General features: G+C 34.5%; 3 protein-coding genes across 3 annotated transcripts; all 3 read right to left on the reverse strand.

Annotated features, from left to right (window-relative positions):
- Positions 1-4,446: 4,446 nt before the first annotated feature.
- Positions 4,447-7,602, reverse strand: LOC136803146 (U6 snRNA-associated Sm-like protein LSm4). Its single transcript, XM_067059894.1, has 5 exons — positions 7,218-7,602; positions 6,849-6,890; positions 6,397-6,495; positions 5,686-5,763; positions 4,447-4,981 (listed from the first exon to the last, which is right to left on the reverse strand). Exons 1-5 carry the CDS (start codon positions 7,221-7,223, stop codon positions 4,823-4,825), a joined length of 384 nt encoding a protein of 127 aa, XP_066915995.1. The 5' UTR covers positions 7,224-7,602; the 3' UTR covers positions 4,447-4,822.
- A 59-nt stretch (positions 7,603-7,661) lies between these two features.
- On the reverse strand, positions 7,662-9,586 carry LOC136803145 (exosome complex component MTR3-like). Its single transcript, XM_067059893.1, has 2 exons — positions 9,317-9,586; positions 7,662-8,299 (listed from the first exon to the last, which is right to left on the reverse strand). Exons 1-2 carry the CDS (start codon positions 9,492-9,494, stop codon positions 7,662-7,664), a joined length of 816 nt encoding a protein of 271 aa, XP_066915994.1. The 5' UTR covers positions 9,495-9,586.
- Positions 9,587-11,547: 1,961 nt separating this feature from the next.
- Positions 11,548-16,541, reverse strand: LOC136803147 (U2 small nuclear ribonucleoprotein A'-like). Its single transcript, XM_067059895.1, has 8 exons — positions 16,365-16,541; positions 15,995-16,101; positions 15,015-15,093; positions 14,572-14,618; positions 13,752-13,854; positions 13,025-13,107; positions 12,545-12,626; positions 11,548-12,018 (listed from the first exon to the last, which is right to left on the reverse strand). Exons 1-8 carry the CDS (start codon positions 16,485-16,487, stop codon positions 11,884-11,886), a joined length of 759 nt encoding a protein of 252 aa, XP_066915996.1. The 5' UTR covers positions 16,488-16,541; the 3' UTR covers positions 11,548-11,883.
- Between the last annotated feature and the right edge of the window lie 360 nt (positions 16,542-16,901).

Genomic DNA, 16,901 nt, shown 5'->3' on the forward strand with positions numbered 1-16,901 from the left:
ATAATACAAAACCTCCTCTAGGCGAAAAATGAAACATTTTTCGAAAGGTGACAAAATAAACTTTACAGGCACTGACATACTGCCGGAAAAAAACTTTAAAGTTTTAACCCTTTTAAATCGCAAGGGGTAGTATTTGAACAAACAGGACAAAAAGGAAGGTTATAGGAAGATATCTCACTAATCGTCCAATATGGTGTTTTTCATCTTCCCCGATAAAAATAAAATAAATTCCAACCCAAGGCAAATAAACAAAAAGACAAATTTTAGATTCCGTTGTCATAAAGACATCCCAGGTTTCTACGCAATAAGTCAGTTTATGTAAAATTAAACAAGGCATAAGGGAAAACTTTTCAATGACAATAAAAAATGAGTAATAAAAACACTAAGAAGAAAACAATAAAAAGAAAATTGAGCGCTACAATGAAAATCACGGATGAGTTTAAAGTGTTGTTTTTTCAGTCTGCACTTACATGGGTATTATAGGAAAATTTCAAAATTACAGTATATACAAGGAATTAGCAAGAATATGACATTCTAAGTTATTTTCTTTTGATTTTCTAAATCTAAATTGAGTCAAACATGGTATTAAATCTGCTGGGCTTAGAACCGAAATTTGTCTTTCTTATAAATTTCCAGCTTTTTCCAGAGAGTTGATCGAATCAATAAATGAACGTGTTTGCTTATAAAATGACGGTTAAGACGCGACAACAAGTTAAATAATTGATACTCACTCTTTAAGACAGACATACGCTTTATTCCAATCAGGCTTTTTATTATCTAAACCCATTTTTTAGAGCATCTACACAGTAATAATTAAGGTGTTAAGTCGGTGAGCCTTATAATTGTGAGCGTCTCATAAAAGATTTCGTTACAGTCTGTCTCAATAAAATTTGCAGCGGAGACATTGAAGTCTGTAACATTTGACAGGATAGCAATCTGCTATTTCCACAATAATAAGAGACATAAAATGACGCGAAAAAATTGTATTACTGGATGGATTTCAAAACGTTTCAACATCTAAACAGATATACTTTTTATAGATCGGTCCATCCGATTATGAGAGGACTTTCATTTTCACAAAATTGTTAGAGATTTCTGAAGAAGAATCATTCAAGTTAATTTGTCACGAGGTTATTTTTGTTCGAACGGATTCCAAAGTCTAAGAATACCTTTCAAATGTTTCTCACGTGGCTTTACTTACATTATTTACAGTTAGAAAATTACTTTCCTAGTAAAGTCTGCTAGAACAATCTGCTTTTTGCAAGAGACTTAAGTGTGGGAAATTATTTTTAAAAAAAGAATAAAATATTTGAAAATGAAGAAAAAGATTAACTTCTTGAATAAAATGTGCTACCAGTACCATTACTATTTTCACACCAATGATTCTTCAATTTTAGAAAAATATAAGCCAAAGTTCATCATTAATTGAATTTGAAAATCATAAAAAAAAACAAGAAAAAAAGAGCCTTTTTCATACTCAACCCGAAAATATTTTTAAGACCGAATAAATATTTTTGATTAATGACAGTCTGAGATCGAAGATTTTCTCATATGAAAATGGTGATCATGTCAGAATTCAGCAAGAGATTGCTCTAAGGCTTTCGCGTTGGTGCAATGCAAAACGCACCATCCCACCAACACAAGAAAAAAAGTACGTGTCTCATGGTTTGTTTGTTTGTTTCATAGGACAAAATATGAGGGAAATACCCACAAGACACGCTGATTTTGTCCCTGGGACAATGGAGCAAAATTGATTCGAATCAATTTTGCTCCATTGTCCCAGAACAAAAGTGAGATTTCACTTTTATTGGTAGAAATAAAAATGGGGTGGAGACACGAGAAAGCGTTTCAGGTTGGTGGGATTGAGCGTGTTGCATTGCACCAACGCAATAAAAACTTCTCGTGTCCCCAAGCCTTTATTCTTCTTTCCAATTCTCTTTTTCATTTGATAAAAGTCCACACCAGATTCAAATCTTTAAAATTTCAAGGTTTCCAAAAATCTACGAGCGAAAAAATTCTGAAATAACTCCTGATACTAACTGACCCATTTCAAAAAAGAAGTGCTCTATGGAAACGGACGGAAAACACAAAAGGATTCTAAAAATGGCATAACTTTTAAAATCTTTATAAGAACTTCAAAGGCTGCATTTTGACCGCTAATTATAAGAAAATAAATAGCGCTGGAAAATCAACATGACTTTAAGCAATTCATTAAAATTGATCTTACCACGACAATAAAAAATCGACAAACGCAAGTCTAGTTAATACTTTAAAGTTCATGAAAACAAGTCTAGCAATAGCACTACGCTCAATTTCTTATAGATTAAAGTTAGTAGAAAAAAAATCATGTATGTTTTATGACAAAGTCACAGCTGGTGTGAGCATGTAAAGAAGAAAATCTCGAAAAAAAAAACACTTTTAAATCTTCTTTATTTTGGATTATACAGATAATTTCGAAAAAAAAGAAGAAACATTCTTTGAAAAAACACAATAGAAAAAGATAATTAAACTCAATTAGTGCTCTGTTGTCATGGAGGATACAAGCTCTTCCTATTGTTTTGAAAATGGAAGGGAAAACAAAAAAATGTGTATTTTTTCCTTTATCACACAAAAAGGGGTACATCTTTATTGTTTGGAGGTTATTGTAAGCTCATTTGCGAGGAGATTTTTTGTATCTTATTTATTTTGAGGTTTCACCTAGATTCTCTTTTGGTTTCTATTTATAATCCCTTTTTTTATTTTTAGTTTTTTTAAATTTTGTAACTTCAACTTCCATTTCCAAGGTGACTGTTGTAGACTAACCTATCCTAATTCCCATAAAAAAGTTGATTTGTGGTCTGTAGGCAAGAACATCATATCTTGCTGTCCTCTTTGTGAAAACAGTAAAGGGCTCTTCCAGAAAATATCCGTACATGGGGGATAGAGGATATAGTATTCGGGGGGTAGTGAAAAATCTACAAATTTGCCTTGTCCGGGGGGGGGGGTAAATTGCTCTGTTTGAGGGTAATTTTGAATGTCCGAGGGTCAACTGATGCTTGTCCAGGGGGTCAAAAGTCATGATGTTCGGGGGGGGGGTAAATTTCAAAAAATTATTATATCCTCCACCCCCATATTCGTTTTTTTTCTGGAAAAGCCCAAAGTAAAGAGTCTACCCTCAATTTTTCGAAAAGGGTATTTAATGTTCAATTGCTAGCGGGACGGTTGAGATTTTATCCTATTCAAAGTTCACGTTTTTTTATAAGAGCATCCAAATTTGAGTTTTGAGTTTTAAGCCTAAAAATGTTCTTAACATGTTCTTATTTTTGCCATTTTTTGAGTATCTTTGTCCATTTTCTTAAGAAATGAAGAAAGGTGTTTTAGAGTCCACGAAGCCTTAAAATGTTCTTAACATTTTGGCCATCGAAGCCAAATGTTCTTATATAGTTTGTTCTTATTTAAAAAAACGTGTATCCAAATGTTACAAAAAGTTGGAAAGTAATTAAGCATCCTTCAAATGATCTCGGATCGATGATGATATATTGTTTGCCATTCAAATCAAGATTTCTCGTTCCCAGTCTGGAGAGCGATACAAAACAACTTATCAACTTTGGACCACCATAGAAAAGGACCATTTTTTTTAAACGACCCTTCATCTCCATTAAAAAAGTCTAGGTTGTGAAAAATAAAATCAACAAATCGTGACTTAATAGTCGATGCCAAATAAAATGTAGAAAAGTTGGCGATTGACCAACCCCAAGGGGTTTTGCTTCCCTTTTGATAATCTGGCGGATGTAAAATTAGTCTCGGCGAATTCTAGATTCAAGGCTAGCGAATTCTTAGCAAACCCAGTTTATTGATTAGCGTAAACTAGACGGTTCCCGTCGTCGCAAACGCCGGTTTAGCTTGCGCTCAAAAGCCCTTAGGATGATAAAGATGGTATTGCTGCTGATGCTCTCTAACTTCATTTTTAAAGGGAATTCGAATTAGTTTTCATCAACCACAGCTCAGCTAACATCTTGCGTTACACACATTTTTCATAAACGCCGTCACCCGTGCCTTTGCCGGACCTAAATAAGACCTCTACTAACTCATCAAGGAAACAGCCATTCGAGCATAAAAGATACACAAATAGATCGAAGTAATATTATGACAATGTAACGCAACTCTTACCATGTTGTTTGTTCAGTTTCATCCATCATAAGGTGTACCGTTAATAACAGGTGGAATTCTAAAAAATATGACAAAAACTAAGCTTTAATTTGAGTTCTGACGTCGCAAAACTTAATAATTTTACATTAAAAAAAAAGCAGAAAAAAATCAAAATAAGCGCGTTTGAATAACAAAGTGTCAAAATTGGGTTGGTAAGACTTAGGCTAAGAAAATGCAAGCAAATGTTTGCTACAAAAACTGTGGAATTTTAAAACCTATTGACTATTTTCTAGGTATAGACAAATTGAAACGTTTAAATTTTTCAAGTTGATAAAAATTCAATTTCTTGTCTTAAATAATTTAAAAGATTAGGGAAAATTCCCCCTAAAATTTATAAGAGCTAAAATAACACAAATAAATTCTGGTATAAAAATTCCAACTTTGTTTGGTGTGTCTTTTCAACCAGTACAAAACGTCTCATAATGCTTTTGATTCAGGACGAATAGTAATTATGATCTAGAAACATCACGATGAATTTTTTAATTCATTCTGCCGTTAGAAGGGCCGTTCATTTATACATGTCTCTTTGTAGCAGCAGGCGTTAGGAGCGTCCCGAAAATCATAACAGGGTGTAAAACCCTAAAACAACAACAACGGTATAAAATAAACAACAAAGCAATTCTCAGGATGAAAATTATCGTTCAGCATTATCAGGGCGCCCTCTGCCGCCACCACGACCACCACGATGTCCACCTCGACCACCGCGTCCGCCCTTTGGACCACCTCGTCTGTTGGCGTTATGATGGCGTTGTCGGTTCTTTTGAAGGGCGTCTTCTTTCACCATATCAATAACCTGTTAAATGAGGTTTAATGAGCTAGTTGTGATAAATTGGATAACACAAATACAGATATCATATATAAACCACTACAATCATGGACAAAGCATTTGAGACAAAGGGGATTTCCCTCCGGAATTTTAAACACCATAAATGATTTTTAAGCGCGTTAAACTACAGTTGGAAAGTAGAGTTTTAACATGAGACTTAACACTTAAGAACTTAGGATCTGGGGATTCAAAAGCTCAAAATTTGCTCCAAAAAGGCTTGGAATAAAGCCTAGGAGCCACCGAACCCGTCCTGAATCGAAATATTCAACGAAAGAAAGTGGAAGTGCTAAAATAGCATTTCTCGCCCGAACTTTAAATTCTGAAAAACGTCAAAATATACTAAAACCTCAATATGTTTCGACCATGATTGTAGTTTCTCTTTCTTTCTTAAGCCACGGCAAGTGGAACAAAATACAGCACTATTTTTGCTAAAAGACGACAAAGGTAAAGCGCAGTAGGCTACAGTAGAAGCTTGCTTGCTTGCTAAGTATTTTGATTGAAATGACTTCCGAATTCAAAGCATTATTGTGACGTCTATCTATCAAAGATGGCGCATAATCTTGCTTCACAAACAGATTTCACGGAGTAAATTTTGTGAAGAAACTGTACTTTTAAAACGGCTGTATTCAACAAATTAAATATTAAATGTACAGCCATCTCTCAGTACTTACCTCATCAGGGATACGTAGATATTTGACAGTGCTTCCTCGAACATAACATTCTGGCATCCTCCAAAAGCGATCACCGTCCTGAAGGTGGAGAAACAGAAGGATAAAACGTAAGATGTCGTTGATGGACTGTTCAACCTCATTCAGAGTTCAATACTCTTATAGTTATGTAAATTAAAAGATGTTTACAATAAGGACCATTCTTTATTAAATACACGTTGTTTTTTTAGGAAACTATTTTTACCAAGCAGCCTCAATGTTTCTTAAGAAATCGGCCTTTTGAGCCTTAAATGTTTCTTACATGTTTCTAAATTTTTGACATAATCAGCCTATTTTTCATGCAAAGAAAAAAAACATTTGTTTTGATTGGAAGGTTATTTTTCATGCAAAGAAAAAAAACATTTGTTTTGATTGGAAGGTTAAAAAAAAAACGAATTAAAAAATGTTATTTTCTCATTCTCATTCTCAGCATGTTTCTTAGATGTTTCTTAGTTTTTAGGCATTCTGAGCCTCATGTTTCTTAAAAGAAAAAACGTGTGTTAACACCCAATTTTCTACGAATAATAGCTGGCAATAAATATTCATATTCATAGAAAAAAACAATCCGCAAACTTTTTCCAGGCACAACGTTGGTACTTTCTGGAGACTCTTGGATAAGTCAAAGGTTAATGAACGACTTTTAAAAATACTATTTAATCACAGTTTTTCACATACCCTTGATGTGCAAATAACTTCTCTCAGATTGATATTCATCCAATTATCACAGCTGACCAAATGTCCGTTATATGTTTCTCCATTTTTCAACTCAACCAACTGAAACCAACAAAATATAGCAAAATATAGTGAAAATTTTAAACAAAGGAAGTATACTTCATGGTGTTGATCTCACCCCTTAAAATCGAGATATTAACCCCACCTTTCGTTTTTTACTTTTTACATTTTGGCAGTTCGTAAAAATTAACTTTTGCAAATCGAGCTTTTCAAAATATCTTGCGGGAAAGAACTTTCGCGAATTTCGAATTTCCTTGTTTCTTTTGTCAACTAATTTTCACTAATTGGTCGGCTATAATAAAACTTCTTTTTTTTCAAGAAGAATAAACTTCGCAAATCAGGTTTTCAGAATTTTTCGCTGAATTAACCTTCGAGAGAAAATGCAACATAAATACCATTGGATGATTTTGAGCGGTCTGCAGTAAAGTCAATGGAAGCTGAAAGTACAAGAAAAAATAACGGAGAAATTGATCAAATTTAGCCAAACAAATGGTGGTGAAAGAATCTTGAAACGATTTAATTTGAAGTTCTGGAGACTGTCCATCAATAGTTTCTTAAATGTAGAAGAGTTCGATTGGGTTGTCTCCTCAAAAACCGACCCTTAAGTGCCGCACGCCTGGAAGTCATTTACCTTGAGTGCACCCCTTCCACCCGGTGTCTCCTCTCCCCTCTATAATAATACTCCTTTTTTTGTTGGATAGACATTTAGTAACAACACATCGAATCATTAGAAAAATTTCAAAAAAACAAGATAGGATACATACCACCATTTTGTCAAGAAAATAATAATCGGCAGTTTTGTTGTCTTTGTTCAAATGTCTTCTCGGTAAACTGAATTCTTCAACAATGTTTTTTATTGTTTTAATAATTTGTTTTAGGTTTTTAGCTGTAAAATGAGGTAAAATTATAAGAATGAGTATATAGATAAATTAACTTTTGATATGCTACACCTACAGATAGATGTCATCGGGAAAAGTTCTCTTCCTGACATACTTTTGTTACAAGGTAACGTAATTGACAGAGTTTGGTCGTAATGTAAGAGACAATCAAATTATTTTGTATTATAAGGGGCTCGAATAACGGATTGACTTTCCAAGCTGAAAAGGCAGGTCGTCGACTAAGTCAAATTTGAAAAAAATGCAAAAAAGGGGAAAATAAACTACTGTCCGGACGTTTTATATTTAAAAAACTTTCTTTCCATTCCCCTCTCAACTTTCTTCGTCAGTATTAGGTGCCTTTAAAAGACATTCTTTCATGACGTCATGTACCCTTAAGCAACCCTCTAAACACGTGTTCACAAGTTCAATAGAACGTTCAACTTCCACTGCGCCATCTTGAAGCAAACACGAAATCTTATTTAAAGATGGTAGATAAGCTATGGACATTTTCCCATAAACGTCTTTGTGTTTTTGTTCGCTGGAGTCTGGGTCCAAACAAAATACGTCATCATTAAAAACGAGGCTTGATGACGTCACCAAGTCTACCATTTCGATTCCAGCGTCAGCCAACGCAACGGACGCAGCCGTTATAGCATAACTTAACGTATTCCCGTTGTCTTCCAAAACATTAACGTATACGTCGATTTGAGATTTCGGATAAGCGTCGAGGCATACTGCGGACATGAGAGAATCAGCTATGAAATTTGAGTATTCCGTACTTAGAGAGTCCCGAATTTCAGTAAAACGTTGCGGTTTGGAAAACGGAGCAAACGTGAGACTACAGGTGAGTTTACCGGAAGATCGGAATTGATGACGTTTAGCATAATCACGTGGCCCGTATACGGCGCACGTTAGTTTGGTACCGGACGTCTCCAAGTATGCGGAACCATTTGCACTTTGAACAACACCTAGAAAAAAACACACTAAGAAATACATCCCTGTTCACTGGAGGATTTGAAGTAATAGAGCTAGTAAGTCGGAAACATGTGAAGGAGTGTAACGCTCGTTAAAAGACAATGAAATTACAATTATAAATCTCTTCATCTGATAAGTTTGACATGGTCTAAAACCACCTACACTGTAACGTTTTCTCTTGACACTACGTCAATTTCAACCATTTTCTATATATACCCTGTACCAAGAGTTGTGACTAAATCTCCCAATCTTAATTCCTTCTTTTCAGTTAGAGATATCAATATAATGAATAAGGATTAGGGTAAGAGATCACAGGAGTGCACTTTTGAGGTATTGAAGTTCTCTGGTAGTAAGCCCGCCGTCTTTGATCGGAGTTTTTAGAAAAGCAGTGCCCTATTGGTACCATTACTCGATGTGGGTAAACTTACAATTCAATGAAATTGCTCGTTTAAAACTATCTTCATAAACATTAGTAGAGTAGTGCTATCATTATCAACATTGAGTAGTGCTACCATTAGGGTACCTACCAATTTCAAAAAGCTCCGACCAAAGATTTTGCTTTACCCGGATTGAGAAGCTGTGTCCATGGTACATTACCGGGGAAAAAAGTGTCGGGGAAAAGTGACGAAAATTTTAAGGGGGTGACGAAATTTTTCGCCGACGAATTTTTTCGCCGACTAATCAAAATCCCGACATTTTTTCCCCGATAAGGTATGGTGGTCAGCTATTCATGATATTCATGACGTAATCTTTTATACGGAAGCACCCGAGATAACCCGGAACTAGTGGCAAAATAACAAAAGACTAGTGGCAAATTTTGCCACTAGTTCCGGATTATTTTGTGTGCTTCCGTATAAAAGATTACATCATGAATATCATGAATAGAGGCTTATTAGCCTAGAGGCTTATAAGGTAAAAACTAAAACAGTAAAGTTATATAATCATACACAAGTAACATAACAGTAAAATACTAATAATGCGGATGATGGCACCTGAATCATCTGTTTTACCTGCTTTCAAATAAATCGGTCGCACTTCGTCTGTACGTCGTGTGTCTTTCCTCAATCCTTTATCGTTCACAATCCCGGTGCTTGGCACATCGGCGTCGTTGTGCTGTGGCGTCAAAAATGAGGTGATTTGATAAGTTTCACGTGGTCCATTGATTCGGCGGTTATCTGGAAGCGGCATGTTGGATTGTGTTCAAGTTCAAATATGATTTTCTTTTGATGCATTGAATTCTGTTTTATTTTTTTAATTCATTGTTTTATCTAAGAATGAAAACATAAAAATGGTGTAAGATTTAGAATCACAAAACTTGTCCGCTATATTCATGATATAACCACTGGAGAGTCTTCTGAGAAGTTTTAAAATTTTCCACCCAATACGTCACTTCTAAACAATAGAAAAAGTGACGTATTGGTTGGAACGAAAACCGAAAAGTTGCATAACTTCGTGAAGTCATTGCAGTGGTGCATATCACGAATAAGCAACTTTGTTTACAAAGCACAGGTAGAAGGAGACCAGAATAACACAGGCTGGGAAATACAAAACAAAATGACAATCACTAACAATCTTTTTCTATTTCGAATGATTTCAATATATAAAATTTTAGATAAAAATAAAGTTTTCAATCATCTAAAATACAATACTTGATTGCAATAAAATTTTCATTTTTGTACATTTATTTTGATCACACTCACACACCACATTCAAACAAAAATGACCAGAGATCTATAGAATTTAATCTCCTATTTTATGAGCAACATGTTTAGTTGTTATCGACAGAAATTAACATTAATGGGCTATTCCAGAAAAAAACTTATGTTGACCCTATGTTGAGGAGATATTTTTTTAAAAGGTGACCCCCTGGATTTTTTTCCAATTTTCCACGACCCCCTTAGATTTTTTCTCCCATTTCTTTGGACCACCCTGGATTTTCGACCTCGTTTTACTGACCACCCTGGATTTTCAACCCGATTTTACTGACCATTTTACTGGATTTTATTATTCAAAAAACCAGACCACCCTGGATTTCTTATTTTCAAGACCACCCTGGACGTCATACCTCCTCAACATAGGGGGTACAAATAATTTCTGGAAAAGCCCAATGCATTTCATTTAACTTCAATATTGTATCTAACACAGCAGAATACAAGACACAAGTTTACATTCAATATTCCAAACATCTATCAGCCAAACAAGTTGATCATCTTTCTTTCAACAGATGAAGACAAAGCAATCCTAAAAAATTGATTATATTGAATCTTGTCATTTTTGCATTTGAGGTTTCTTCCCTGGCATCCATATCCTTGTAGCACACAATCGTTGATAGGCTCATTGACCTGTGAGCCAATCACGTTCCTTTAATTTGGAAAGAAAAATCCAAACCAAAGCTCATACTAGTACACACATAAAGAATATTTTTGTCATTATTATCCCATGCTAATAAGTTTTTGAGTCAAAGCTCATACGACACTCAAAGGAAATCTTGATCCCACCTGATTTGAAGTTCAACAAAAATAAACACATTCAATTATTTCCACCATAAATTGCTTTGGTTTCATCAACTTGTTTAACTCTAAGTTTCATCTCTTCCACCCGTCTCGCAATGTAAGGTTCATCTTCAGGTCGTATCGTCATCCACGAATTCAATTTGCCGAAAAAGGCTCGTCGGATTGCCGAAAAGCAATGTTCTCTGTTACCAAAGTCCATGAAAAGAACACCGTAAATGGCGAAAAGCCCCGTAAAAACTTGAACACCGATACCAATTTTCCGGTCGTGTTTAGGTAGAATTAAAGGTTCGAATATTTTCGGATCGCTATGTAGCGGAGGTCGGTGTTTTGCGCTCGCTGTGATCGTTTCAATCATTCGGTATTTGGTGGTGTCGAATTCCTTCATTCTTAAGATATCTATTAAGACTTCCTTTTTCTTATTGCTTATTGTTTTTTCTAGGTTCACTTAAACGAAAAAAAGTAAAATAGATGAGTATAGTGAGAGAAAAGAGTTCAAAATATGAAGCAACACTAGAACTCTAATATTATGTATATATCTTACACAAAGGCTATACGAGTAATTAAATTCTCAAATACAAAAACAACCAGTATTAATATTAATGAGGTAATTATAATCATAATAACATTGACCTTCGGCAAAAAAAATCCCGAAGTCTAAGCCTTCCTGAATGGAAACACTAATTGTGTTGACTGTCTATCCGCAGGGAGAAAAAAGAAACAATGCTCTGTAAAAAGGCTGTATTTTATTCCTATTGTTAAAAAACGATAAAAATGTTGCCATAGGCGTGAGTACCAAGAAAGAGCATCTGATCTATCAGTTTTCTCCGAAAGACACAGGTAAAAAGCTTTAATGTTATAAATCTATAAATTAAAGTTTATATAAATATAAAAGCCTCCTGCACAGAATGAACACGACATTTTGCATAAAAAATGCCCCTTTTGAAGGAGATTTTAATTTCAAAAAAGACAGTTCTGGAAAATGTACAAGGAGCAACGTTCGAGGGTTAGGTTATCATGACCTAAGATCATCAAGTATGAAAAAATTTGCATTATGAAGATAATAATCATGCTGTTTCCATTTCTTCCTCGTCTTCATTTTGGTTATCTCCATCACCTGTTTTACCGGGGACGTGGCCCTGCTGTAAAAGTAATTCCAATTTCCGAACTTCTTCCAGTGTGGTGGCTTTAGAAATGGCTTCCTACGAAAGAAATCAAGAAAATGTTCAAATTATCAACGAAAAGACTACCCGTTTTTTTATAAGGAACCTTATCCAAGCCTGGAGTTCCTTATTTTTCCAGAGAATTTCAGCCTCGAAGTTCCTTATCAAGTTCCTTATTTACTTAGCTGGTAAGGTTGGACTGATTTGATGATTTGTTGAACAATTGACAAAAGACGAACAATTGAACGTTATTTTATCAATATTTATCATTTTTTGTCTAGGAATTTGTAAACGTGTGCAAGTTCAATTTTAACTCTTGGTGTTCCTTAACTTGTTTTCTTATTCTCAGCCTCAAGTTCCTTATAAACGTGTTCCTTATAAAAAAAGACGTGTAGTGTCTCGCTGTACATTGGGTGTTCCATTTAGCCAGCAAAGAGATGGCCTCATAGCGTTTTCAATGGAAAAACCTTTGAATTTTTTTTGAAAGGTTTCCCCTCATTTTACACCTAGATAGGACCCTACAGAGTACTTTAACTATTATAACATTGATTATAGAATGAAAAACCTTGATAGCTTCTTGGTCTTTATATTTTTGGGCCAGAAATTCAACATCTTCTTGCGTTGGTTGGATATCTTTGACTTCAAATCTGATAATGATGAAAACGGATAAAATAAGTTAAGAGATAGAGAGATTGGCATGACTTTCGTAGTTAATGATGTTTCACTAACGTTCTAATGCGGCCATATTCGAAGGGGGGAGGAGGTATGTTCGGCAAACGTACTGAGGCTTTCATAGAATGATCACAAGAAAAGAATCATAAACTGTAATTGATTTTGTCGGTACAGTGAAGTCTCCGTAACTCAAACACGCACTGGGAGCAAATGTATGTTTGAGTTAAGGAAATTTCGAGTAATGGAGTGAGATGGTATTGTTAACTGAAGGGACCATAAAACTTGTTCGAATTAAGCAGACATTTGAATGAAAAAAAGTTTCCACTTAAAACAGACTCCACTGACTGTTGGAAACACCCAAACTGTTTCTTACGTTTTACTACGTTTAGCAGCAATATCTTTTTGTAAAATCTCCCCTTTCTTGCTCTTGAAGAGTCTGTTGGCTGCCGATCTCTCCTGAAAAAAAGTAAGATATTGGTAAAATCATTATTCATCACTTTAGAGACAGAAATATAAGAAATTCAATGTCATTGAACTTTACTAGCTAGCGTCAATACCTATTTCGAGAAAAAATGATAACACAAAAGGACATAAAATAAAGAATAAAAACATTTTAAAAGACATATCCAGTAAAATCAACAAAAATGAATAAAAGAAGGAGGAAAATAAAAGGGAGACACAATAAGACAGTTTGCTGTATTTAGTAAGATAGTACCAAGTATGACCACGAAATTATTTTGTCCTCTTAAATTTCCCTAAAAACCAACTTATTCTTTCTACTTTTTGACAGAAATTAAAATTCGACGTTTGTAAAATAGTGTAAAAGATTTCAGATCTTCGTTCAGCTTTTTAGTTATGTACTAAAATATCTTAAATTGAAAAGAATGCAAACGTAATGTTTACTCGGCGTGAATAAGTATTCTTTTCCAATCAAAGTTTAATTATTGGAGATTTGTCGATTATAATGGTTTGTGAGCTGGGAAGACAATGAAATAACGTCCGACTAATGGCGGATACACTATATTTTGCAGTACTTTCCATAATTTTCTCTCATTTGGTTGGAGTGAAAAATTCACAGTTACAAAAGCAACAGAACATACTTTATCTTTTATTCTTTTGAAGTCGACCACGCGAAGTTGAGGGATTTTGAAGATCAAATATAGCCGGTAGTTTTGTTTATTTGCAACTGGATTCCGAAGGAAGCTAGAACAAAAAAGTTCAAAATATAAAAGTCAAGCATAGTTCATACTACATAATATTGAAAGTAGTAAAGTTAAATCAGTAAAATCACGACGATGAACGAAAATTTAACAGGCTAGTGAGTTTCAACCAATTAAATCTCCTATTTTTACTAGCCTATTCCATTTTTCGTTCGTCGTTGTGTTATCCTGGTATGCTTATAGCCTCAGTAAGTAGTAACTCTGTTAATCACATCAAATCCACACACAAAGTCTTCTGGAACTCATTTTTATTGCGGTAAAACTCGCTTTCTGTTTAGCAGACAACTTTACAGTCCTACCTTCGTAACTAAAGTACTCATTTTAGGAAAGCTAAGCATTTTTGTTATGGAAAGCTTAATTTTTGAAGAGTTCGTCGGTTACAATACAAAGGTTTGTGAGCTGGGTAGTCAAAGAAATAACGATCGACTGACGGGTATACTATATTTTGCAGATTCTGAACCTTTAAACTCGTCAATGTTTTTCTTCACGCGTTTTTTTATGAGAACAAACAAATTATTAAGAACATAAGGCTTCGATGGCCAAAATGTTAAGAACAAGTTTTTAAGAACATTTTAAAAACATTTTTAGGCTTGAAACTCAAAAAGTTAAGAAAATCCGAAGGCTTCAAAAGTTGTTATAAAAAAAGCTTTGTAAAACCTGTAGTAAGAGAAAGAGAAAGAGAAAGAAAAGAAATACATACCATACTGAACGTAAACTTTTTATCGTTGACAATGGGTCTAAATCGATCTAAAAACAAAAAAAGATATACAACTGAGAAACGATGATGTTTGAGCAGAGATGTCCAGGATAATTCACCTATCAGGCTAAAACAGAAATACAACTGAGAAACATGAGCCAAGTTATGTGAAAAACACAACTTCAGTTCGTTAAAAATCATTCAGAGATGAGATCGTGAAATCCAGCAAAATGCAAAATGCTTGGTAAATGAAATACAACCATCAATCCGTTGCAACAACAAAAACAGCTGCGTCAAAAGGGGTTTGCACTCCTGTTTACAAGGGAAAAAGTCTGAAATCATTGCAAACAAACACACTGACAAACATTCATTTAACGCCGTTTGAACCCGAACCCCTTGTAGATTAAGGAGGGTTGACTGGATGTAATTGAATAATCTATTCATACCAATTCTTGTACATTGTTATTTGACAACACCAAATCTTCCAGAACTGGTAGTGATTCCTCCAAGTTCTCTTCAAAACGACTGCCGTTTGAAAGAAGAAGGAAAATTAAAAAAAAACTGATAAAGACCACATAGATTTGAAAAGATATGTCAGCTTAGTTTGGATGAAAACAAGCTTGTTCTGCACGTCTCAATAGTCTTTGCTTACACTGTGAAAAAACCTGGAAGTAACAAAATATCCCTGAAAAGAAACAAAATTTCAAGGAAATATACGTTATACTCTAAGAAGCAAAATAGATCTGTGATGAAAACTGAAATCCACCTTTCCAGTAGAAAAGTTTTTACATCTGAACCCCTGAACCCAAAAAGTAGCGAACATTAACGACAAAATCGATGGTAAAAATCAAATTATGGAAATAGTTCAAAACAATGCTACCAATGCCAAAGCATAGTGTAAAATATGCCACTAAATACTGTAAAAGAATCAGAATTCAAGGAAAATTATTCAGACTCAGTCCGAATCCTTTCCAACCAGTTGGAAGATCTCATTTTATTCAAACCATGATCTATGTAAAAACATCTGACAAAATAACCAGCGTTTAATTGTTTGTTAAGGAAAATTTGGGTGACGCCAGATGTATTCGCTTTCGCGAATGTTTTCAGGAAAATTGAAATTCTTACCTTTACCCACCGTCAATATATATCTAACCTTAAAAAATACATAAGGGTTGGTGGTTTTTAAATGAATATTGTATCAGTCGAGTCACAAACTTGCTTGAGAGGAAACGATAATAATTACAACAATAAGGGTAGAATGAAGCCTACATAAAAGATCTTCGAAACGTTCCCTAAAGTTTGCAGAAATAAGCAAACAAACCTAGAGCAGTACAAACTTAAAAAGACCTCAAAAGCATTTTTTCATATAAGAGATAACGCATCTAAGTCTAAGTAAAATAAATCAAAACTCAAGCCAGTCACTCACCAGATTCTATTATTGTTACAGATGAGCATTTTGAGACGTTTTAAGAGTGGAAAAGACTCCAACTTCTTGACATCATTGTCTGATATATCTATGCAATCAAATTGATCCTGAAAAATAGATTAAATACATCATAACAGATAGATGGAACTGAGAGATTAATAACATTTTTGGCATGAGAAAGCCTAAAAAGCAAAAACCCGAGAAATTTGATATGTAATCCAGTCATTAATACGGTGGACCAAAAACTGATTATGTCCTTGGAGCTAAATTATCTGATTGATATTATTTTGAGCTGTCAGAATTTAGGCCATCATTCATATATTTACAGTAAATACAATTGAAAGAACCATCAAGATAAGATAAAACTTACAAGAGTTGCGCCAAGATTTTCAATGACAGATATTTTGTTCCCACGTAAATCAATTTCACGATCTCTCAAAGGGTTGGTATACTGTGGAGCAATCTCAATTAAATCTGCTGTTAATTTCACCATTTTGAACTAGTTTTGGACAAACAGTTATAAATTATTTGTGTTTTTTTTTTGGAATTCTATAATAGAAACAAAATGAGTTAGACATGTGAAAAAATACCACTGTAGTGGGGTATAGACCCCCAATTAGGTAGGAAAACCCACGTGAGTGGTAAAACTCATGTGAGTGGTAAGACCCCTGTGAGTGGTAAAGCCCCCACCCCGACCCATGAAAAAAGGAAACCAAAAGTGGGGAGGGCCTTTACGAAATTGAAAATCTCAGACCAGGCAGACACTCGCTGATAGGAACTATTATCACATTAAAAAACAATGAGTTTGAGACTGTGTTGACCAATATACCTCTATGGGATTCTTAACTTTAAAACAGCCTTGAAATTAGACAGAAATTACTGAATAAGTCCTGAAAATATAAAGATA

Source organism: Clytia hemisphaerica, unplaced genomic scaffold (assembly GCF_902728285.1).
Source record: "Clytia hemisphaerica strain Z4C2 unplaced genomic scaffold, Clytia hemisphaerica genome assembly, whole genome shotgun sequence".
Classification (NCBI taxonomy): domain Eukaryota; kingdom Metazoa; phylum Cnidaria; class Hydrozoa; order Leptothecata; family Clytiidae; genus Clytia; species Clytia hemisphaerica.

What these genes read in the sequence shown, in the direction of transcription:
- LOC136803147 (XM_067059895.1), bottom strand. Translation starts at nt 16,487, where the DNA reads ATGGTGAAATTAACAGCAGATTTAATTGAGATTGCTCCACAGTATACC. An exon ending in ATAACAATGTACAAGAATTG is followed by an intron (nt 14,619 to 15,014) that starts GTATGAATAGAT and finishes TTTTGTTTTTAG; the next exon opens with ATCGATTTAGACCCATTGTC. An exon ending in GCTGCTAAACGTAGTAAAAC is followed by an intron (nt 12,627 to 13,024) that starts GTAAGAAACAGT and finishes CATCATTATCAG; the next exon opens with ATTTGAAGTCAAAGATATCC.
- LOC136803145 (XM_067059893.1), bottom strand. Translation starts at nt 9,494, where the DNA reads ATGCCGCTTCCAGATAACCGCCGAATCAATGGACCACGTGAAACTTAT. An exon ending in ACCGATTTATTTGAAAGCAG is followed by an intron (nt 8,300 to 9,316) that starts GTAAAACAGATG and finishes GTTTTTTTCTAG; the next exon opens with GTGTTGTTCAAAGTGCAAAT.
- LOC136803146 (XM_067059894.1), bottom strand. An exon ending in CCGCTCAAAATCATCCAATG is followed by an intron (nt 6,496 to 6,848) that starts GTATTTATGTTG and finishes TGTTGGTTTCAG; the next exon opens with TTGGTTGAGTTGAAAAATGG. An exon ending in ATCTACGTATCCCTGATGAG is followed by an intron (nt 4,982 to 5,685) that starts GTAAGTACTGAG and finishes CTCATTTAACAG; the next exon opens with GTTATTGATATGGTGAAAGA.